General features: G+C 39.0%; 1 protein-coding gene across 2 annotated transcripts in view; it reads right to left on the reverse strand.

Moving 5' to 3' along the window:
* Positions 1-25638, reverse strand: part of snx25 (sorting nexin 25) — a 423222-nt gene that overhangs the window by 223003 nt on the left and 174581 nt on the right. For both annotated transcript variants that reach the window (XM_039750997.1, XM_039750996.1), the window contains exon 4: positions 3612-3784. In XM_039750997.1, coding sequence (XP_039606931.1) covers positions 3612-3784 — 173 coding nt within the window. The remainder of the gene's footprint in view (positions 1-3611; positions 3785-25638) is intronic.

Here is a 25638-nt window from a genome sequence, read left to right on the forward strand (position 1 = left end):
GTTGACATTAAAATTTGCAAGAATTGTCACTTGATTTTTCGACAGGAAACTAACTTTCTATATAAGTGAGAGAAAAAATAAATCTTGATGAAAGATTAGCTACAGTATAGTCCAATTCACTTAAATATATTCTACTAATAGCCTCCCAAAAATCAGGACATTTGTCCTAACTGTGATCATAATTAAAAAGCCCTGCAAAGTGCTGTTACTGACACTATTGCCGCTATAATGTTTTGGAGGTGTGCCAACTAAGGCATGAATGGCACTACAGAACAAGGAAAATTACAAGGTACTGAAATAATAAGAAAAAAGCTAGTTCTCCTCCTCCATTCCTAATGGTATGCATGATAGGTTAAGTGGTGATCATAATGTGGCCCTACATGAAAAAGTGTGCATGAGTGGGCCCTGCTAAGGACAAGTGCTCTGTCAAAGGTTGTTTCTTGTCTTGCCTCAATTTCAGGTGATCTGTCTCCACAAGACAGAATGTTATTCTATGTTATACATTTTAGTAAATACAATCCATGTAATGGTGCCAACAAAATAAAAAATGTATCATCAGAGTGAAGTATGGGATATAGTTTCAGTGAGTGTCCCAGAAATAATTACTCCATTGGCATGGAGATAGGTAAAGGACATCGGGAATTTTGTTTTACTGGCTTTTAACTAATCCACTGTGGCTGCCAGCAGTAATGGAGTCTTACACAGTCTGGCTGATAACCTGTTACAGGTTCAGATGGGAGACTACCTGAGAGATTCCAGGCCCTTAAAGGTTGAACTGGCACTCATGGCTGCTGGAGTACCTGCAGCCAATATTGGGGGCTCCAGGAGTTCCAGAAACGGTTCCCCATCCAAGAAGCAACTAGGAGTGTCTTATCCAGAAAAGATCGCTGTCTAGGGCTTAAATATCACTTCTTGCCAATACTCCAATGAGTTTGGGGTTGGGATGTAACCTAGACAATAGCTGAATTGGCATAAGGAAAAGAGGAAACAAACTGGAGAAAAATGTATTGGAAGTAAGAGAAAACTGCTTATTTTGTATATTTCAGAGAGAAAGATTACTGCTATTGAGAAAGGGGAAAAGCCTAATGTATAAAAATATTTTGTTTGTGTGCTTTTGTTAATCCTCAAGATATTTTACTCACTAATGCTATTTATCTGTAATAAAACCATACTCCTTGATATTTCTTTTGGGTTCAGGAATAGCTAGAGAGAGCCCTCCATCCTCTAAAATCCCCTCAAGAGAAATTTTAACTAATCATCTGAATCAATTATGCTTTAGTGTGTAATATGGTGGTAAGAACAACTATGATATTGAATATACAGAAAAATAAAAAAATATAAATGGTAAGTACTTTCCATCATTATTCCATCTATCTTTATAAACTAGCTTAATTTAAAGTCACAAAGGCTATGAACCTATCCCAGCAGCATTTGACACAACCATAAACAGGGTGATAGTTCATTGTAAAACACACTTTGCAGACACCTATACTTACTAATACGAGCCCAGTGCTAAAACTACCAGTCTTCACTAATGATTGGAAATGTATTTAGAATGTGGAAGAAAAATATGATTTAGAAATTTTAAGAATGCCCACTCAGAAACTGATAAGACCAAGATCTTAATTATGTCATTTGGAATAGTGAGCCAAGTTCAGACAACATGGATAATCTCTTGTAAAGCCCAGGTTGCCTGTAGCTGGCATTACCTCCTTGAACTCAGGACATTGATATCCATGAAACCAAGATAGACAAGGGTGAACGAGGACACAAAACAGCAAGGGTAGGTTCAAAATAGTGTAGTGCATTTTATTTTCAAACAAAGCAGTGTTCCAAAAACAAAGTGCAGTACAAGTTCTATAAAAAAAATAATCTAATGATAGCCCATAATAAAATCCAGTGCACTGGTGATGATAAAAAGCAGCAATAAATAAATTCCTTCAAATATAAAAATCCAAAAATAAAACCATACAGACATCTGTTTTACTTTTCTTGCCTTTCCTGCCAGGACAGTGCATCTTTATCCCTCTATCTCCCCAGTTCACCTGCCGGGTCTTGCAACCAATGGAGATGCGGACAGCTGAGGTCCCTTTCTCCGTCTCTCATTCCGGCCCACCATCCTTTGGCGTTCCTCAGGACAGTCGCAGGTAGACCTCCTTCTTCCAAACATGCACATCAGCATCTAGAGAATCCATGGGAGTCCACCATAGAGCTCAATGGGTAAAGATCCACTGCTGGAGCACCGTTCCTCTCACTCCCTTGCAAAGAAACCAACCGTGTACTTCGTCACCACCATGCTCAATCACACTCTTGATTCTGCCTTTCTTGACCCTTCGTTTCTTTCTAAAACCCTCCAACCCCTTCAGGCTCCCTTAATACTACTGTGGGTAAAGGCGCCTTTATCCACACTGAGTGCAAGTGAGGATATTGGTTCAACCAATCATGCCTTTATGTGCAAACATAAGTCATCCAGTCTCCTCATCAAGCACTCCAGGGCCAGTCAGCTTTCCTGCTGCATGCACCAACACCCACAGAGCTAGACTGCAATGTTATTATTCTTAAAACTCCAACGCCATGGACCCCTAACATTCTGTACCACACCTCTGGCATAGAAATGTCCAAAACATTAATATTTATTTTCACATTTACTTAGCAATACATTTTAAATTAATTACAAGATAGGTGCACAGAATCTATCCTGGAGAAGAACTGTCAAGCAGTCTATTTTGATTTGCAAGTGATGACACTGATGTTTGTTTCAAGTGATTTTTTGTTTTTCTTAACTACTCCATTACATTTTTTTTTCTTACTTTCTTACTAATACATTTAAAATTAATTACAAAATAGGTACACAGAATCTATCCTGGAGGATAACTATCAAGAAGTCTATTTCGACTTACAAGTAATGACATTGATGTTTGTTCATTTTTGCCTTAGTCACAATGCCAACTCTAGAGTGAAAATGAGGCAGGATATCATTATTATTTGTTTAAGTATCTGAACAGAAAAGAAAAAAATGAATGATTAGCTGAGCTTTAAGGAAAACGCACTGTATCTGTACTGACATGCTATCAGTCTGTCTGTTGGTATATTTTCAAAATTACAGTATTCTTCCACATGAAGAATGGAGACTGTTTAAGTATGCAGCAGTTCTTAATGTCTGGATATCCAAGAACAAAGATAAACAGTAAACAATCAAGACTGACTGTTGTTCATTCAAGTATATTAATATAATGACTATGTTTAGAATATTCATCGGAGCAAATCATATCAGGTACTGTACAGTGCATGCCGTCACTTATTTCCAGATGCAAGCACCCAGTCAGGCTGAAGTTCTGTAAATTAACTAAAATATGTCATTTCTGTCCTGTTAATTTGCATATCTGGGAGCCACAGCAACCAACAAAAAATATAAATGTGTTGACTGCTTAGGGAATGTATGGTATGCAACCTGCATCATATCTACAGTACTTAAGACATTTTAAAGGAATTTTACAACACTCCACATAACCAAAATCAACAATCCTAAATCTTTTTTGCCTAATAACAAAATCAAAGATTTTATAAAAAAATTACAGGAGAACTACAATAATTTACCGGTGTTTAATTACCTTTAGCAGCAACAACTTCAGCTAAAACGATCCTGAGGGTTCTTGAGCGGGCGTCCTTCGTTGGGATTAGACAGAGGATAAGAAGATGTGAACATGTACGCAGAAACCTCTGCTCCTCCTGTCTGCTTTTTAAGCATGGGTGGAGTGGAAAAGGTTTTGGAGACTCCTCTTGTCTGAAAATGAAATGACAGTCAACTTTAACATTATTATTATACAAAATCGGGTATTCTAGTTCTGTAGAGAGTAAACATGTCATAGATAGTTTAAACATTAATCCTGGCTATGACCTAATTAACAAATTTGGGATTACAAAGAAATTCATAATTTGACACAGTTTTAATTGACATTTTACAAAGTAGTACATGCTATCCATATCTTGACTTTTCACTTGGAGTTCCTGAAAACGTATTTTCTTCTTTTCTTCCATTTATTACACCTGCAATGTTGCTTATCACTATGGGCTTGGAGGTACATGAAGCCATTTTTTCCCTCTGTACATAAAAAAAGCTAAGATAGAGGTCTACTAATTCATTATCAAGAAACATAATTTCACTGATGTTTAGTCCATCGTAAGAAAAATAATTAACATTTTTTTAATCTGATAAATTTGAATTTTTGCCTGTGTGAAGAATGTGAAAACTTCATCTAAATAGATGCTGCTTACTCATCTAATATTTTTATTAGTTTCTTGGTATTATAATAGGGAACAAAACACTAAAACATCTCCAGAAAATGAATGTAGTATGCTCCTAATGAAACTCCAACCCCAGCCTATATATGCCCATGTTCTAGGTATCACACCCAATCCGTAAATTTCTTTCAACTTTCATGTCAACCAGGAAATAACCATGTCGCCCACAGTTAGCTTCTGATGAGCTGATAAGATGTAAAATCACTAAAAAGTAAAATATTAGATTCACTGTATGAATGGCCACACCTCAAAAGAAAAATAAGTAAATAAACAAACTTATGCAATTGAAATGCATCTGCTGCTATCACTCTTATATAAAATAGTTTTCAGGACACATATTTTAAATTCTGGTAGTAGACAACTCTAGATAAATAAAGTTTAAAAGAGATAAACATCAAATGCAAAATGTCATCAATTTGATGATTTCCAATCCATTTTAAAGGTTCAATGTCTTTCGCAGTTACCAGGAGCAAAAGTTTCCCACATAACCCAAAGAGTGGACCAGTTAGTGGCAAGGACAGAAGAAGATTCCTTGGGGTTAGTTCATATTGGAGCAAATTATATTGGAAAGACAAGTGCATGTTCTCTGCAGAACAAATTTAGGGATCATGGAGACAAGATAGAGGTCAAATCAAAAATCAGTAATTTTCTCTGAAATTCTTCTAGCACCAGTACAAAGACTACATGAGCTGAATTTAATATTCGACAATAATGCATGGATTAAGGCATGGTGTGAGCAAGAAGGTTTTACTTTTCTTAGCCGCTGGAATGCCTTTTACCATAAACATTTCCTTTACTGACGAGATTAACTACATCTACAAGAGAAAGAGACCAACATTCTAGGAGATAGAATCTTCAGGGAAGTATGCAAACATTTAAACTAGATTGGGGGGACTGAGAAAGATACACCAAAAAAAAAAAACAACCCAACTTAAATAAAACTGATCAGAAAACACAAAAGTAACTTTCCTTATTTGAAATGTTCACTCCTTAATGCAAATAGCATTAGAAATAACATGGATGAAATGAAGGCCACAGTAATGATTTGGGACAATAATACTGTAGGAATTACAGTGTCATGGCTAAATGAGAGGAACATATATTATTAGTGGCATGCTTCAGGAGTGAGGAGGTGGGGGTGTGATACTGTATGTGAAAAATAATATTCAAGCCCACATCTTCAAGATGGAAGAAGGAAATGCATCAGAATCACTGCATATTAAGCTAGTAAGGAAGAAGGAGAGAGATCTGGCTATTGTATATATGCAACAAAGAGGATACAGTGGTCATAGGAAATTTTAACTTTCCAAACATTGATTGGGAAGCTCCTATCAGGAAAACAATAGAGGTAACTGAAATGGTGCAGATGGCAAATGACAGTTTTTTTCACCCAGTTCGTCACAAGTCCAACACGTGCCGACACCCTGTCTAGATCTCACCTTTTCAAATAATAAGGACAGAGTAAAAAGAACAGAAGTTACTAATGATTTAAGCAACAGTGATCACAACATGATCATATTTGAGAAAATCTTTGAAAACACACAAATGTACACCAATCCGAAGACATATCTTGAGGAAAGCAGAATGTATGGGGATGAGGACATACAGTAACACCACATACAGTAACACCACAACACTAAATGGGAAAACAAAAGCCCAGAAACTATAAATGATAGTTGGTGTCATTTCAGAGATCTTCTGATCCAGGGTCAAAGTAAGCTTATTCTGAAAAGCAATAAAAAAAACCAAGAAACTAAAAACATCAGCCAAAATCGATAAATATGTAAGTAAAAATGACTGTGCAAGAAAATTTAAAAACTCATATTTTTTATGTAGTAGAACACCAGAGACTACAGCAAAAGATCAAAAAAAGAAAAAAGAAACATTTGAAACATCAAATGAGAAACTGAAATAAAAATTGCTAGTGAAGCCAAAACAAACAGTAAGAAATTTTTTCACGACCACTCCAGTAAAAAAAACATAAAAGAGAATCAAAATAATTTAGGAACACCAATGGATAAATCACTGGAAATGAGAAGAAAATAGCAAATTAAGTGAAAAAATATTTCACCCAAGTATTTATAAAGGAAGAAACAAATGGAATGCCTCATGCAAAATTAGAAACAAACTCTGACTTCATAGATTTTAAAATAGAAGAACAGATGTACTTCAAGCCCTCTATACATTGGAACAAATAAACCTGACAGACCAAATTTGATTTCACCAATTGTACTGAAAGAAATTAAATATGTCATCTACAAACTCTTAAAAGGCATATTTCAGCAGTCTTTTCAGAAATGAGAACTACTGAAAGTTGCAAATTTAACTTCAATCTTCAAGAAGGGAGACAAAATGAATCCTAGCAATTACAGACCAATTAGTCTTACTTCTATGCCATGCAAAATTATAGAAACTATAATCAGAAATAAATCAGAGAATTGCCAAAAACAAAATTAATATTCTAAATAGCAGACAGGATGGGTTTATCAGAGGAGGTTCCAGCCAAACCAATCTTGGAATTTTTGGAAGAAGAAATTAGAATAGTTGACAAAAACAAAGCATATGACATAATTTACCTAGATTTTCAAAAAGGATTTGATATGGTCCCACATCAAAGATTAATTCTGAAACTGGAAGCTGTAGGCATCACAGATAACCTACAAAACTGGATCTATAGTTGGTTAACTAGCAGGAAACAGAGTACAGATAAGTGGAGTACCTCAGGAGTCTGTCCTTAGACCCTTACTTTTTCTGATTTATATTAAGGGCTCTGATTCTGGTATAGTTAGTGAACTTGTGAAATTTGCAAACGACACTAAAATTGGATGGATGGCAGACACTGACGAGGCAGCAAAAATAATTCTTTGACGTCTTGTAATTCACTTTCAGCTACATTGTTTGTATGAAAATGTAGTACATAAATACATTTTTTGTTGTTTTTGATACTGTGCTTTATGATTCTCTTTTAGAAAAGGTATGTTGAACCATTACCAGGACAATTTCAGTATCCAATATTGAGAAAGGTGAGTAACAAATAGATGTAGTACCTACTAAGAGTAACCCACCCCCCAGGGATCTACAGTTCATACATTTCTTTTACATTTGTGGTATACAAATGCCAAAAAGTTTTCCCAATTAAGTAATGTACCATCAGAATACAAACTACCAGTCCCAAATGCAGCTAATCTTCTACACATGTATAATTAAATTGATATTCCCAATGCAGTTTGAATTATTTTCTTCTCATCTTTGAATCATTTAAAGTACATGAAAAAATATGTGCAAGAACAAATGGAAAATCATAAAAAAAACAGCATACCCAAATGTAACAAAAGAAATAAAAAAAGAGAGAAGTAATAACACTATATACAGTACTGTATTTTTTACATGTACTGCCAGTATGTGTTTTGAATTTGCACACAGCTTAATATAGCACTATGAACACAGCAGAGGTTACAAATAAAGGCACTAGTGACTTTGAAATTCATTGTTCACACTTCAGTGTTAAACACTACACACTTCAGTGTTAAACACTAAAGTTAACAAAGAGAGCACGCCAGCAAAACTAATAGACCAAGTGAAACAGAAGATGCTGCTACTGCATCTGAGGGTTCTTGGGCATTTCACATGGTTAGGCATCCCATTTGTTATAGATTAATGGATTGTGCATCTGCCTTGATATCCATATACTGTATGTTACTCAGACTGCATGTTTGTGGCAGCTTCTATGACCATGAGAAAAAACTGGTTTTATTACTTAAAAAAAATCATTAAAATTAATAATTTTGTAACCAGTGAGGACTCCTAACTGTATTCATTTCTTCTCAAATGTTAAGACTATTATTGTGTTTAAAGAAAAAATAAATAAATTTAAACCAGGGCTATATAGTTTTGTATTTTTCTTTTTAAAAAATATAGAAAAGAAATTGCAACCTTGCAACTGTTTAAAATGTGTACTAAGAATTTTAAATAAAAGCTAATAACTTTAAAGTGCTCAAATTGATCAAATAAATATTATTTTAAAGGCATGGGTCCAGTGCAGATTACTCCCATTTGCTTGTCCTCTATTTTTGAAGACCAAAATATTGTTACCTTAGACAAGGTAAAAACTCATCAACAAATAAAAATCAAATTTAACACACCATACTTATTGCAGAACTGCATGAATAGCTCCAATAGAAGCAGTCCACATGTTTCTGCCATAGATGACCAAATTAGAAACAGCACAGAAGAGCCCTCTCTGGAAAGTTCTGATCTCAGAAAATGTACATAGAACTACATGTATATCACTTCAACCCTTTTTTATTCAGAAAAGCCACATTAAAAAGCATGAACAATCAAAATAATCACCACTGAACAAATGAATTGGACAATCAGTGGTGTTGTTTGCATAAAAAATAAGCCAGAACCACCCATACTCCTACATTACAGAAACAGCTACAAAAGATACAGCAATATAACCTACACAGGACCTTAAAAGGGAGTCTTCTCCTATTCAGACTCTTTATAATTTGTGAGAAAGGCAAACAGAGCACCAGAGCAAAAATAACCAGTGTCATTACAGGTAAAAACATATTATACATACATTTACAAGTTTATACAAAAATGTCCAAAGTTCACTCACTTATTCAATCCCAAAATAATTATTATTGTTTTCACAGCATACAATATTTTGTGTATGGCTACCCATTACACTATTACATAACTTGTAACTATATATTCAACATGGTAAGAAAAAAACACAATAAACATTTAAATTTAACCTAAATAAAAATGGTAGGGTTAGGTTGGCCAGAATCTTGTGTATCAAGGCAGGGGGCACTTGGTCGATGCTCATATCAGTTGTTTATATTAGTACTCGCTGTATTTGTAATGTTTTTCTCATGTTTTCTAGTTCACTGCTATAATGCCATATTAGAATGTACATCTGCATCTTTCACCCAGGTTAATATTGTTCAGATAAGGTCCCATAAAGCCACACAGATCACACAGGCTTCATTTGCAGGTGGAGTGCAGACAGTGTATTACAAAAACATAAACAACTAAACATTTCATTACCACAATAAGGGGGGATGCTTAGAATTTGATGTTTTGCAGCTCCAACAAATACAGGTGATGGAGAAGTGTAAAACACTTTCAATAGCTAACCTGTACAAAATGGTCTCTCTTTCTGGTAGCAATATGAACTGCTTTAAATGTCTCACAAAGAATAGCATCTGGTGAGATTTTTTGACCATTAAAAATGTATTAAGTTAGATTATCTCAGAGTCATTTAATTTACTGAAGGAAAAGTACAAATCATAGGAGGGTGAATGCATTTACATGTACTTTAATAACTTGGTTATTCACAATCTACAGGTTAACACATGTAGATTTTTCCAGAAGTAACATTTCCTAGTCTGCTTATGTCCATTGTACTGTTCGTTTGCACGTGTGTTTGCTTCGCACACACATCCAGCAACCATGGGTAGAAAATGGTGGAAGCATCCACAATGGTAAATTTCCTGAGGCAAATGCTTGGGTGATCATATTATTTTTTATCCTGGTTTAAGTAATCTGTCTCACTATTTAAGTAATCATTAAATTTATGCTGATGAGCTGAACGTACAGTGCTAAGATCAGCAGCACAATCTCGGAAGATAGAGGCTTCATGCTTGTTTTTTGAATTCATGGTGGCCACTTTTTTTTACCATGTATTTATGACATTGGAGTGATTTGCCAAACGAAAACAACAAAAGTGAATGCAAGCATGTAAATGGGGGTTTTTAAGAAACCAGGTTTCTCTCTTAACCGGTTTGCTCACTTTATCCCTGTTTTCTCTGTACATATAAAAACACTCATTTTTAGATAAACAGAAGAAATAAGCCAAGAAACAAACATATGACAACCACTGTTATAATCAGTACACATACCCATAAGATTTGTACAAATAGGAACAATGAACTGTAACAGTACACAAAATAATACTTCAGTTAAGCAAGATCACTATAAATACTGAATTAGAAATTCTCATCTTAGACTGCTGAAAATGGTGGTGTCCAGGAACTATACAACTTGGCCACTGACGAATAAAGTTGAGTGATCTTTTGCCTTCTTAAAGTCCACCACAAAACAGACATATCTGGCCAACTACCACAAAAAGACCACCTCATAATGAGCCATCTGCTTACCACAAACCTGAAATTACAACTAGTCAGAAATATTACTGATAGTGTCAAAGTGAAAACTGCTATGGTTTACAAAAGTATAATTTTAAAATCTCTTTTCTCAGATTGAGATGCTGGAGTGTCCATGCCCAGACTGTGACTTTGTATTGCAGGGTTTATTTTTAACTGGACTGTATGAAATGATAAATATAAGACATAATTCTACTATTTATTAAGGTAATAAAGGATAGTCAAAGTAGTCTAATTTCTTATCTGACAATTTGAAACAGAAAAACCCAATCCAGCTTTTCTGGAACTTGCCCAAGCAACACCATGTGTTACTGATTGACTTAACAAGTGCTGATGGTGATTTAGGTCACCCAGAATGTGTCATGGCTACTGTCATCTTTGTCACAAAACTTGGTGTATGAAATTTGTTTTATAAGACTGTGGGAAACAGTCCAACTGCCCAAGATCTGAGACATCTTTGACCTGAGCAAATCAATATGATGACCCATACAGTAAATAGTGCCAGCTACAGGCATAATTATGTGTTTCAGTCTAAATTTATTAGGCAGTAATATAATACCAGCAATGTTAGCTGAACTACATTGTACAGAAATGACAATTATTTTTCCATTGGTTTCATATGTAAACTCAGAAAACGTCACTTTTGTTCAATATAAAAAAATAAAAAAATGTTTTAAATCACAAATGAAAAGCAGTGGTAAAAGATACACTGTATGCCACCAATTTTTTCATCAACACTGATGGATATAGCAGGAATAAAAAGTTTTCTTTAAGACTTACACAACAAATTCTCTGAATAACAAAGGTTAAGTAGCCTATGCACTAACCAAACCCACTATTCCAAAGTATATGCTAGGTCAGAGTCTATTATTTCAATCAAAGGCAATGCATACAGACAGGAGAGCCAAGCCCCAGGTCAGAAATACTCCAAGGTCAAAACCCAAAAACAATCAGTCTTAAGCTAAAGCCCAGTCAATGATTGCATCCTCACTCAGTCAACAAAATGAGGATGTATCCACCAGCAAATGCTTCTAAGCTTTTCATGAAAAATTAAGAAATGCAAAATTTCATGTTCTTTATCAATTGCTTTTGTGTTCTCCTTCAAAAATATGTTTTCAATACCTTCAAAAATTGCCATAAAATTGCCAAAAAAAAAATTGAACACAATGTGCTTTTCATGTACTTATATGCAAAATGGCATCCATGATATCACATGTCAGAACATATATGTGCTTACTAACAACATTCCCACCTGACAAATATGTGCACTGTCAGCACCAAAACAAAAAAAATAAGGGTAAAGAAGCAAAAAATATTATCAGAAAATACCATGAAAAAACAGAACAAAAACAATATCAGACACACCCAGACCCTGACAATGACTGCTTGTTTTTTTTAATGTACTGAACATTACTGTGTAAGAAAAAAATATTAATCTTTATTGTCTTAATATATTTATTGTTTAAGCTGCCATTTCTTACTTTCTCAGGATATTAAATGGTTAGTTCTGGAACAGTTTGAATCAAATTTATCAAATTAACACTCAGAAATAAGTTCACACTTGAAACACTTGTACCCTCCATACTCTTATGATAGCAATAAAATGAAAATTATAAATAAAAAAAGTGCTGTTATTAAAAATACACACACATTGGAGGGATAAATGAGGGTTATCAAAAAGTGCAAAAATAAGCAGAAGACAAACAAATCCCGTCACCATACTAGCCCATCCTCAGTTGTTCTTGAACATCTGTATATGTGGTGAGGAGGCTCAGCAACTTATTCACCAAATAGTTTCTTCCTTCTTCCATCACCCTTTCACTCTTTTTCTCTCCCGTCCAGTATTTTTATTTTAACTGTTAAGCCTTTGCCCCAAAGACAACAGACTGGAAATCCACTGAGTGGTCCCTGGTGTTCCTAAACCTCTATGATGTTAATTCCCAGGGCTGATCACTTCCTTAAAAGGGGAAACTGCCTACAGTAAACAGGATGGGCAGCATTCAATTCCTGCCAGTCTTCCCTGTACTCACCACAGAATACCCCAAACCTGACTAATAAACTTGTACACCAGAAGGTGCTGTGGTTTCTTGTCTGCCCACTATGGTCCCATTCTTCCACTTTAACAGAGGTTCAGGCATCCTTGACACCTGCTGGTTCACCTGCTTATTACCATTATGAAGGAATACTTAATGTATATATTTGTAACAAGACAATGTATTAGTTAATGCCACTGGCCCAGTTTCCAAGGTTTAAATCCCACTATCTGTTGACTACTAAATGAACTGCTCCGGCAACGAAAGGAAAAATTTATGAAAGGTGGGGAATGAAACTAAGCTAGAAAGAACAGAGATGAGAATAATCAGGTGGATGTATGGAGTTAGAGGCAGATGAATGATGAATTAAGTGAAAGATTTAGTGTGCCGGTTATAGATGCAATATTGAGAGAAAACAGAATATAATGGTTTAGCATTGTGGAGCAAAAGGCAAGGGGATGAAGATGTTCATCAAGATGGAAGTTGAGAGGGTGTGGTCAAGAAGGAGGCCAAGGAAGGTGTGGCTGGAGGTGATGACAGATTAAAAAAAAAGGACAATGGGTAAACCCAGAAAATGGTTATTACACTGATGATGACCATTATGTTCTTTGCTGTTATGGGAACAAAAGTCACGTTCACGTGCATGCTCAAAATACAACCCCTACATTTAATATTTCAGTAAATTTTAGCTGGATGTCACCAAAACAGGATATCAAATGGCTTTCTTGTCATACCATCCAGTCTGAAAACTGAAAAGCAGAGTTTCCAAGGAAAGCTCATTTGAACACAGGAAGGTATGCACACACCATGCAAAAAGCACCTAGTTAGTTGTACCAAAATATCCACCCACCCTTCTTCATTCTCTAATGTACGATTCAAAGAAGTCTAGTAGGAATAGGTGCCAGTCAGAAAAAAAACACTAAATTAAATGCCACTCAGTTGTAAAAGAAGGTCATCATACAAACTCAAGATCCTAACTACATTTCTTTGGACTTGAAGAAAAAACTAAAGTCATTTGAGGAAATCTATGCATTATTATTCTAAATGTAGCAGAAGAATCCAAAAAAAAAAAATTTTTCCTACACAGGGTCCATTCTTTGTTGTTGTTTAAAAACAATCTAATAAAGACAAAATTTTAAACACAAAGTAATTTAATACCTTAATAATTATGCTATTAGAATTTAAATAAAGTGCAAGATATTTACTGTACATTGGAATTGTTAAATCATAGACATTTGTGCTAGATTCAAAGTTTGATGAGCTGTTTTTCACAACATAGAACATTGTAATTGAATCATTACTTTCTTTGTTCAAGGAACAAGGTTATTCAACGCTCTTTTGAAGAATTAATTGTCCTCAAATTTTCAATACATGGTTGCAGAACCATTAGCAGCAGTAATAGAAGATAAACACTTCCTATAATTCAATGGGTCTTTCATATTGCTGTTGAGGAATTTAAGCCATTTCCTCTTTGAAGACATGCTTAAACTTAGAAAAAAAGGTAGGTTTGTAATTATGAACTGCTCTTTTCAAGTCCCGCCATCTATATTGGGTTAAAGTCACAACTTTTTTTAACTAGGCTACTCCAAAACATTAATTCTGTTTCTTCTGAGCATTTCAGTTGTAGACTTGCTTTTGTACTTTTGAGTCATTTTCCTGCTGAATAACCAAATTTATGCTTTGGCTTCAGGCCGCAGACAGATAGCAGGACAACTTCGTCAGGAATATTCTGGTGTAGAGAAGAATTCATGGTTCTTTCAATAATGGTAAGTATTCCAAATCACGAAGAAGCAAAAAATCCCCAACACCATCAACAAAACTATCACTCCCATGTTTCATTGTAAGTGTGATGGTCTTATTGACCAATGCTGCATTAGCATTATGCCAGAAGGACCTGTGTTAAACAAATAAACAATTGCAAATAATAAGTCAAGAAATCATTAAGTGCACAAAATGTTATTCAAATTTTTGATTTATCAGAGTAGCCACTTTTTGCTGATAGAACAGCCAAACACACGAATGGCATTCTTTCTGTAAGGGAAATCAAATATTGGTCAGAAAGATTTTTCCAATACTGTTGCAGAAGTTCCCACAAATATGTTGCTTTCCTTTCACCCTTCTGTCCAATTCATCAAAACTAACTCAATAGGTTAGTCTGGAGACGGCGCTAGTCAGTTCATGTGTTCAAGGGTACCTTCTTGCTATTTTCTTTTAACATAGTTAGCCTGGAGTTATGTTTTGGGTCAATGTCTTACTGTAGAATAAACCCCTATCCTACTAGATGCAGACCAGAAAGTATTGCGTGGTGCTGCAAAATGCTGTGGTAGCCCTTTTGATTAATTTTGCAAGTCATTCTGTACAAGGCACCAACTCTACCTCCAGCAAAAGAACCCCAGAACTTCCTACTTTTTTCCTCCATGTTTGACAGACTGAGGAACCATCCTTGCACCAACTTGACAGCGTACAAACACCCTGCATGATGATTCATAGGTCCATAAGAATTTCTTCCAGTCCACAACCATTGTTTCTGACCCAAGCAATGATATTACCCCAAGCACTTTCTTATTTTGTTCATTAAGGAATGGCTTTCTTACTGCCACTTGCCACATCAATGCCGCACAATTTCTCCTCTTCACAGTAGAAACTGAGACTTGCTTTTTTATTAACCACTGTTAAGCTGTGCTTGAAGTTATTGTGCTGTGAGGAGCCTATCATGCAAGCTTATGGCCCTCAGAAACTTGTCCTCAGACTGGGTTGTAACTTTGGGTCTGCCAAATCTCTTCATATCAGAGTTTCTTCCAGTTTCCAATTACCTTCATATTTTTAGGATACCATACACTTTTTTTTCTTCTTTTTTCAATTTCTCTAAATGAAAGACCTACAGTTCTTAGGGTTATAATACCCAGTCTCATTTCATTTGTTAATTGCTGTTTTCTTGCCATTATCAGTGGAATTCACAACTTTCTACAGTGTAATATTGTCCAAGTAGTACTTCAGATTGTGTAGTAACACTGTCTGTTCCAACTCTGCTTTAAGACAGAGGGTTTTTAAGTAATCAACAGACACTAGGATACTTGTGAAAAATGTGTACTTGAACTTGCAAGGCTTAATTTGTAACGGCCGACCCCTTATTCCAAGCCGGCAGCTACACCTCCAAGACCTGTGGCCTGGATAATTGACTGAGAAACCTTTTCCTGTCAAGCCGTACTCTACACAGATTAACTTTCCCCACAATCGACGGTTTGAAAAGCAAAGACAATAAGCAGAATGTAAAAGGAAACAAGAATAAATGTATTAAATGGGACAAGACACGCCACAAGACAAATGTACACTCAAATATTCCTCCACCCCAACAATCCCACAGCAAACCCGACAATATATATATATATAAATCCCCTCCCTTGTCCACGTTACATATGACACACACCACACAAACGACAAATGGCTGGCAAACGGAATGATCATGAACTTGAGTCCGATGCGTGAAATAAATGTCCTGAATACGGGTACTGATTAATGACGATAGTAATGTTCGTATTTCCGGCGTTTGGAATAACCTCACCGTGATTCCTCGGCGGCGAATGATGATTCGACCCGGGTCTTCAGCGGTAAGCAGGTTGAAAGGCAGTCCGGATGAATGAAATACAAACTGGATGATAGCGCAATGGAATGAAACGGCAGGCAGGTTGTAATCGTGAATGCGTTATTGGTTGTTCTCCTTCTCTCTCCTCGTGCTGGTCTCCTCTTTCGTCTCCTCCTCTTCTCCTTAAATAATCCGTGACGGCAGTAATTGATTAATTGATATACAGGTGTTTTCCAGGTAAGTGATTGTGAACTCCTCCCATCATCCGTCCTCCTTTACGGGACAACATTAACTGATACACACAACGCAGTCAATGGGACAATGAAACGAGACACACACAGCACTGACATTTAAACACTATGTGGCACCGCTACATTCCCCCAACCTTGGACAAGGGAGGGCCGAAGTACGGCTTGAGGTTGGCCACATGGATGGTGTCTAACTTGGAGGCAGCGCCGATACCCCTTTGGATCTGGAAATTGACTGGACCTGTTTGTTGAATGATTTTAGCTGGACCTAACCATTTAGGCGCTAGCTTGGCGGAGAATTTTCTGCTGGCATCTGAGAGATGGTGAGCTCTAATCCAGACCAAATCACCCGGCTGGAAGTGCGCTTCCCTCCGCGGGCATTATACAGTTTGGCGTGTCTGGATGTCGAACTCACCAACCTCCCTTGGATTCTCCGCCGTAAACCCTCTACCTTAACCAAATTATTGTAACTGGTGGATTCTGGACTAGGGGTGCTGGGAAGGAGTCGGTCGAGTGGGCCCTTAAGCTGTCTGCCCAGCGCAACCAAAGCAGGCGTCTCACCTGTGGCTTCATGCACCGCGGTGTTCAGGGCAAACCGGAGCTCGGGAGCCATTTATCCCAGTCCTGATGGCGTTCACCCACATAGGAGGCGATCATGTTCTTCAGGGTCCGTTCACTCGCTCCGTCATGTTGGCCTGGGGATGGTAAGCGGTGGTGAGGTTTTTCTTCACTCCCCAGGCTGCATAAAGTTCATCCAATATGGAGCTTGTGAACTGCGGACCCGATCCGAGATGATGTTTCTTGGCACCCCCAGCGGTGAAGATTTCATTCTTCAGGATGGAGCATATTTTGTTAGCCCTTGCATCGGCTAACGCAAACAGCTCCACCCACTTCAAAAATAGTCTACTACTACCATCAGGACGGTCTTCCTCGAGCTGGTGATAGGAAATGGCCCCATTAGGTCGACTCCCAAAGTCTCTCCTGGTCCATCTGCGATCGTCGATTGAAGTAATCCCGCCGGTTTACCAGGTGGGTTTTTTAGTTGTTGGCAGGTGGCACACGTCTTCACGTGGTGGCACACGCCTTTCGGACAGACGGCCACCACGCACCCCCAGAATCTTTAATAAAGTTTTTGTCCTTCCAAGGTGACCACCTAAAGGACTGTCATGGTAGTGCTTCAGAAAGTCGGGGACGAGCTCTTCCGGGACCACCAGTTGATGTTGCAGACCCCCAAGGGTGGATGGAATAGTCCTGTACAAGACCCCTTGGAGGTCCACAAAGTGTACCCGGTCAGTTCGCTGTTGCTCCAGCCCTTCCCTGATGTTCTGGCAGAATGGACTGGTAGCTTGTGCTTGGGCTAGGTCTTCAAGGCTCCTTGGCAGAGGGAGGATCATCTTTTCGCCTCTGCCAAACACACCATCCCCGACGGCTCCGATACCCTAGATAGTGCATCCGGCACGATGTTACCACAGCCCTTCCGGTAAGTCACCCTGAACGTAAAATTCTGGAGGCGGAGGACCCACCTGGTCAGACGGGAGGAGGTCTTCGGTGATTGAACACCCAGGTCAGAGCGTGATGGTCGGTGTACACTTCAATTCAACCCCTCCAAATAATGTCTCCATTTCTCCACAGCCCACACGACAGCCAAACACTCCTTCTCAGCTGTCGAGTAGTTCAGCTCAGCGCCGCGCAAAACTCGTGAGGCGTACGCGATGACATGTTCAGCCTGGTTAATTCTTTGAGTGAGCACGGCGCCGAGCCCCAGGTTGCTGGCATCTGTCTGTACCTGGAAGGTGAGCTGTGGATCCGGTTGGGCCAGAACGGGTGGCTCTTGTAGGTGGCTCTTTAGTCGCTCGACCGCGTCCTGGCATTCTGTCGTCCACTCCCACGGGACATCTTTTTCCTAAGCTGGTTCAAGGGAGCCGCTATATCTGCCATCCGGGGAATAAACTTATGGTACCACCCCACTAACCCAAGAAAACGTTGCAACGACTTCAAATCTGTGGGCGGGGTACTCCCGGATGGCCAAGGTCTTCGGGTCTACAGCGACCCCTCCGATGAAAGAATGTGCCCGAGGAAGCGTATGTGGGGTTGAATGAAGGTACACTTCTTCGTGTTCAGCGTAAGGTGCGCTTGATGAAATCGCTGGAAAATGGTGTCTAAATCCGGAGATGTTGATTTATAGAAGGGGAGTAAACAATGACGTCATCGATGTACACGAAGCAGATCTTGCCTATCAACCCCCTCAGAACCTGCTCCATGAGCCGCTGGAAAGTGGCCCCAGCATTTTTAAGCCCAAAAGGCATGACATTGAACTGGAACAGGCCTTCAGGGGTGATGACTGCCGTCTTCTTTTACTCCCTCGTCCATCGGCACCTGCCAATAGCCACTGCGGAGATCTAAGGTGCTAAATACTGCAGCTCCATGCAGTGACTCCAGGATTTCATGAACCAGGGGCATGGGATATGCGTCCAGGCTCGTCTTCTCGTTAACCCCCCTGTAGTCCACACAGAAACGATAGGAATTATCCGACTTCTTCACGAGGACCACAGGGGACGCAGGAGGAGGAAGATGGTTCTATTATTCCCTCGGCGAGCATCCGATCGAGGTGTTCTTTAATGACGCCCCTCTTCAGTGGAGAAACCCGGTAAGCTCGGTGCCTTATAGGGACTTCGTCCAAGGTGTGGACCATGTGGGTCACCCCACGGGCAACTCCTAACTTCTCCGTCCACACCTCGCCCACTTCTTCAGCACCGGCCTCACCTCTTCAGGTTGTCCCTCCACTGGGGCTGCCGCCGAGGTGCTTGCGCCGCTCTCTCTGCTGCGTAAAACCCGATAAATTCGAGCCCAGATCTTCTTTGGATTTGTAAATGAATTCGCATATCCCTTCCCCCGGTACCGTATACCCCCTGGGACTGAGATGGATGGTCATCCTCATGGTGGCTAGAGAATCCAGCCCAAGGAGTAACGGAACTGACAGGTGCTGGTCCTCCAGGACATACGTATTCATATCCCAGGTGGTGGCGAGTACACTGTACCTCAAGGGGACTCTGCCCAGGGCCTTGTGTTCACTCCCATCCGCCAATACAAATCGGACGGAGGGGCAGATGTTAATTTGTCTGTCGGTCGGCTAATCTTCTCCCACTGGCTTGAGCGGATTAAAGTATGGTGGCTCCCGGTATCCACCACCGCATCCATCTGCCACCCCCGCAGCATCACTGGGACGATCAGAAGGGACGTGCTCGCTTGCATAATGGCGAGATCGGCTTCCGACCGGCAAGGTTTGGCTCGTTGTGGTTTTAGGGGCTGGGTTTCTCGTGTACTGGCCTGAACTTTGTGCCAGTACGTCTTGAGTTTCCCAGTCCCGTTCCACTTGGGAGCCTACCCTCACCAAGTCCTCCACCGATCCCACCACCCCCCTGAGACTCCCAGCTAACCGCGGGTTACAGGCATTAAGGACGCGGACCACCTCTTCTTCAGCCATAGCCGCCGCCACTTCAAACACAAAGCCCGGTATTCATAGGCGAAGTCCCGGATGGTTTGTGAAGGTAGTTGCACCATGGACCGCAGCTTGTCCTCCAGTTCGGTCTCGTAGTCTTCCGGAAGAAAAGCCGCGAGGAAAGATCGGAAAGGATCCCCAGTCGAAAATGGTCTTCTTGGCCGTCAGCCACCAGCTCCGCACCGGTCCCGAGAGGGATGTCCCTATCACCCCAATTAGCTCTTCCGGGGTTAGAGGGTTAACGGCCAGGTACGCCTCCCGTCCTCCACAAAGTTCAGGACATCATCGACATTATAGGGAGCCCCTAACTTGGGAAAAGACAGGCGCACCCCAGGAACAAATGGCCGATTGAGGCATGCGCCCTCCCGAGATACGTCACGGCGTTGAATGACGGGGCGACGGTCTTATCTTCTGGAGACACCTTTGGACTTCCCCCTGAAGAGAATCTTGCCAGCGTCGATCCCGCCTCTGGAGGCACAACACGATTTCCCGCCCCAGGAGTTGAACTTGCTCGTTGATGTATTCTTTCATTTCCTCCTGGGAGCTGCTGATGCGAGCCCGCAAGGCTGCTTCGCTCCAGCGTACTTTCGGCAACCTCGCGGATCTTCTCCTCCAGCCGGGTTATTTGTTGCGCCAGATCCTCCCACAGAGGCGAGACGTCCTCCAGGCCTTCCTCTTCAGGTCCACGGTGATCTTCGAGGTACAGCGACTGCAAAGAATCCACCACCTCTCGCACCGCTGAACACGCTCTGACCGTGGCGTGCGCGCCCGCTACTCCATCATCACACCGAGGCGAAGCAATGGTGTCGTCCTGCTCGGCACGCCCTAAAGACATGATATTTTTGGGGAAAATTTAAAGGCAGACAGTGATCGAATTAAATAAAGATTCCTCAGAGAGGGCACCACTTATGTAACGGCCGACCCCTTATTCCCAGCCGGCAGCTACACCTCCAAGACCTGTGGCCTGGATAATTGACTGAGAAACCTTTTCCTGTCAAGCCGTACTCCTACACAGATTAACTTTCCCCACAATCGACGGTTTGAAAAGCAAAGACAATAAGCAGAATGTAAAAGGAAACAAGAATAAATGTATTAAATGGGACAAGACACGCCACAAGACAAATGTACACTCAAATATTCCTCCACCCCAACAATCCCACAGCAAACCCGACAATATATATATATATAAATCCCCTCCCTTGTCCACGTTACATATGACACACACCACACAAACGACAAATGGCTGGCAAACGGAATGATCATGAACTTGAGTCCGATGCGTGAAATAAATGTCCTGAATACGGGTACTGATTAATGGCGATAGTAATGTTCGTATTTCCGGCGTTTGGAATAACCTCACCGTGATTCCTCGGCGCGCGGCGAATGATGATTCGACCCGGGTCTTCAGCGGTAAGCAGGTTGAAAGGCAGTCCGGATGAATGAAATACAAACTGGATGATAGCGCAATGGAATGAAACGGCAGGCAGGTTGTAATCGTGAATGCGTATTGGTTGTTCTCCTTCTCTCTCCTCGTGCTGGTCTCCTCTTTCGTCTCCTCCTCTTCTCCTTAAATAATCCGTGACGGCAGTAATTGATTAATTGATATACAGGTGTTTTCCAGGTAAGTGATTGTGAACTCCTCCCATCATCCGTCCTCCTTACGGGACAACATTAACTGATACACACAACGCAGTCAATGGGACAATGAAACGAGACACACACAGCACTGACATTTAAACACTATGTGGCACCGCTACAAATTAACCTTAATTGCTGCTGAACATCTGCAGATTGTAACCTATTAGTTGTTCCCTGAAGAAGGCCCCTTTGCAATATTGTAAAATTTCCTTTCTTCAGTTTTTATGAACCTAAACTTTAAAATTAAATATCTGGCAGTTTATAGCTTACCTTTTTGCGATTTCAGGTCATTAATTGCATTTCAACAATTAAATCTAATGAAAAACTGAGGTGTTCTAAAACTTTTGACCAACAGCATATCTCATCAAAAACAAGGGCAAGATGTAAATTAACCATGGATATAACTTATTCTTCTGAGCAGAGTCTCTGGATTTGTCTATAATGAAGCAAGTATGGTGCCTTTAAAATACAAAACACACTGGCATTTTGCTGTAAACACTGTATGGACCAATGACTACTTTGATTGCATAATGATTGTCCAAACATGCCATAAAAAATTAAAGGCCTATATGACACAAAGACATTTACATTGACAAGCCTTATTACCATTCTGGATCAAAAAATTATCCTACTGCACTCATTTTGAAATGTCTTGCCAATTTTGAAATGATTTACTCATTTACTTTTTATATGTCCATTTACACACAAACTGGAACATTGCTGATTGGAGCAATTGTTTTATGTTTTCATCCTAGGATATATAACGGAATATTGGGAGTTAATCTTTGCTCTCCATTTAACACTGCTTCAGTATGGTAACTAGTTGGATCAAGATCACTTTTCAAAGTTCTGAAAATCAAGTGGCAGCCTTTTGGTGACCAAACTAGTCCACCATTTGATACGGTCCACAGAATGGCTACAGACTTGAACGTATGTGATCACATGCTAGGTTCCCTGAATATTATATGCTATATTAATAAGCAATGCCCTCACTCACAAGAAACAAAACAAATGCTTTGTAGAAAGTGTAAATATAAGCTATTGGTGTATAAGTATCGTAAGTATCTCTATTGGTAGAACCAAACAGAACTTCTACATATATCCACCTATTATGATGTTGAAGCTCTTTAAAGTAAATTAGGTTTAATAGGTTATTTTCTTAGTATGGACAGAGTTCTAGCATGTTGTGCCATGTTAACCATTATGGATGTAGTGAGAAGTCGAGCAAAATTACACCTTTTATTCGATAACTATATTTTAATCTTTTAGTTAGCCAATAAAAGGTGTCATTTTGCATGACTACTCACTACAGCAAAAGGAGTAAAAAAGATTTTTTTTTTTACTTTAGTTAGTCATATTCACGAGCAAATGTTGTTTCTGCTATATTAATTAAAAATATTTTTTTCTAAAGTCTAATTTTTTTGTAATTTAAGGAGTGCTTTCTTTTTTTAAATTGTGTGTTTACGGTAAGGCAGTTTTTAAAAATTTCACAATTTATTTTTTTAAATACACCTAGGAACTTATAAATGTCCAGTAGTTAAAGTAATCAGCCAGTCTTTCAAATACTCTGCTTCCTCTGCGATTGGTGAACTGGAAATGATTGAGAGTTTGACTTGTGTTATGTATAAATAAATTGTATCTCCTTCCTTCAGAAAAAGGCAAACAGAGAAGGAGAATGTGAGAGTGAGAGAGAAAGTGTTTAAAGCAAGGGTACAGATAAGGTTGAAGTTATAGTGCATGCCTATTTTCAGTGTTGTCCAAATGCTTTCTAAAGACCGCTACAATTTTTGCAGTTGGTACTATTTTTTAAATCAAACATATTCATGTAAAAATACCACATACTTAATGTATTTCTTTTCGTTCATGTTTTCCTAGGAAATGGAATACTCAAAAATACCAGAATTATTGGTATGTTGTCGGTAGTTAAACATCTTTGCGCATAAATCAAAACTTTTAATGGTTTAAAAAAATCTATATTAGATGGACAATAGTAAATGTAACCACTGCTGTCATCCAGCGCACCATGCTCTATTTAACTGAGAAAGCTCTCCAAGATTTTTTTAAATGCTACAATAATTATAATAAGTGTGTATTTATAGAATATTTAAAATACAATAGAAAAGAACAAAAAAAGAGTCAAAGGTCTCTGAATACAAATAATTAAAAAAATGTAAAACACTATAAGCAAACCTTTGAAAAATCAGTGCTAGAAAGACTGTGGTAGCTGTCAAAATCAAAGAACTGAACCCATTAATGTTTTTTGTAGTCAGCTTTGTAAGAGGAGCTGATAAACACACACACTCCTGTAAAAATGAACAAGTTCCTGTAGCAACTCTTCAGAATGTGAAGTGTTTGTAAGAAAGCTTAAGACATAAACAAATAACAAAACACATGCATGGCATAACAGTCAGGTACATTTGGAGACTTAGTAAACTGTCTTTTAAAGTTGGAGCATTTTAAAATTTTCTAATAACTTCATCAAAGAAATTTTTATTTACTAATTTTGTAACAGCAAGTCACATTCAAAACCAAAAGAGCTAATGAATGTAAATTACACACATTGGTAAAGGGTGCATAAAATACAGTCACAGTATACTTCAAATTGGCCGTTTGTCAGTCACAGAGTGTACAGGTCATTGCAAATGTGGGTCTGGTGTGTGTGAACTGATCTTCAGGTCTTTGTGTCTGCACAGCAGGTATGTGTAACTGTGTTTCTCGATTACTGTTGTGCTGCCGGCAAGTTACAAATTGTCTTTGTTGGTTCACAAGTGAGTCCTCTAAGCCATTGTTTCTCAGCTACTGGGTTGTGACCCAGGTTGCTGCCAATGGGTTCACGTGTATGTCACCTAAGCAATCACCAGCGCTGTGGGATATGTCTCCCTGTTGCTAAGTAAACTCATTACACCAATAGGGACCCTCGTTTGTTGTTGTTTCACAGAGGGAATAAGTTGCAGTTGCTGCTAATGGGTTGTCAATTAACCTATGATTCTGTAGGTGTTTTACTGTCTGTAGTAGCTGTCAAATGAGTAGAAGATGAAACTATACAAAATATAAAAATTAAAGCAATATCTCTAGGAAAATGTGAAACGGCAACTAATTCATAACTGAAGTTGCACAGAATATATTTGCCTTAAAGCATGAAAGTTTAAAAATTCACCAATGCTTTTCAATGGGAGGTATTAAAATGTTAATGTTTGTACAGCACAGTGTATTTAAACATCCCAATGAAAACTGAACTTTCCTAACAAAATGTTGATGTATCATATTTCATCAAAATCTGTCCAATTGGAACCAAGTTGTTTCATGAAGACAGATAAACACACACAGACATTACATATGAAAACAGTGAGTGCTTTTTGCATTATATGCAAACACAACTTTAAAAAAAAGTGTTAGCATAAATATTTTGTTACATAAAATAATAATTTAAATGGATAACAATACAGATTTCCATTCCGGATCGGTCAAGGCCTGAGTTAACAACAGTCACCGCCAGTACTGTTAGCCAACAGGATGCTGGGGTAAATTGGGCTACTGTTGGCTGAAGAAAAAGAATAGAGGGAAGGTATGTCCAGAGGCAGCAGGAGAGGAGGAAGGTTAGGAGAGTGGATGTGAGGGTAGGAATTTGAATGTTGGCAGTATGATAGGTAAAGTGAGAGAATTAGCTGATATGATTGAGAGAAGAAAGGTTGATATATTGTGCATGCAAGAGAGTAAATAGAACGGGAGTAAGGCGGGTTCAGATTGTTGTACAATGGTGTGGATAGTAGAAGGTTTATCCAGAAGGAACAGCATGTCAAGAGTATTTTGGAGGTGAAAAGAGTGTGGGACAGAGTGCTGATTACGAAGCTGAAAACTGAAGGTTTGATAATGAATGTTATTAGTGCATATGCCCCGCAAGCTTGGTGTGCAGTGAATGAGATTTGGGTGAAGTGGTTGAGAGTATATCTAAGGGAGGGAGAGTGGTGAATTGGAGCAGATTTGGACATGTTGGTAAATATAACAGAGGGGATGAGGAGGTGATGGGTAGTTATGGAGAAGAAGAAGGTCAGTTAGATTTTGCGAAAAGGATGGACATGGCTGTGGTGAATACATATTTTAAGAAGAGGGAGGAACACAGGATAATTTACAAGAGCGGAGGAAGATGAACACAGATGAA

Source organism: Polypterus senegalus, chromosome 4 (assembly GCF_016835505.1).
Source record: "Polypterus senegalus isolate Bchr_013 chromosome 4, ASM1683550v1, whole genome shotgun sequence".
Taxonomy (NCBI): Eukaryota; Metazoa; Chordata; class Cladistia; order Polypteriformes; family Polypteridae; genus Polypterus; species Polypterus senegalus.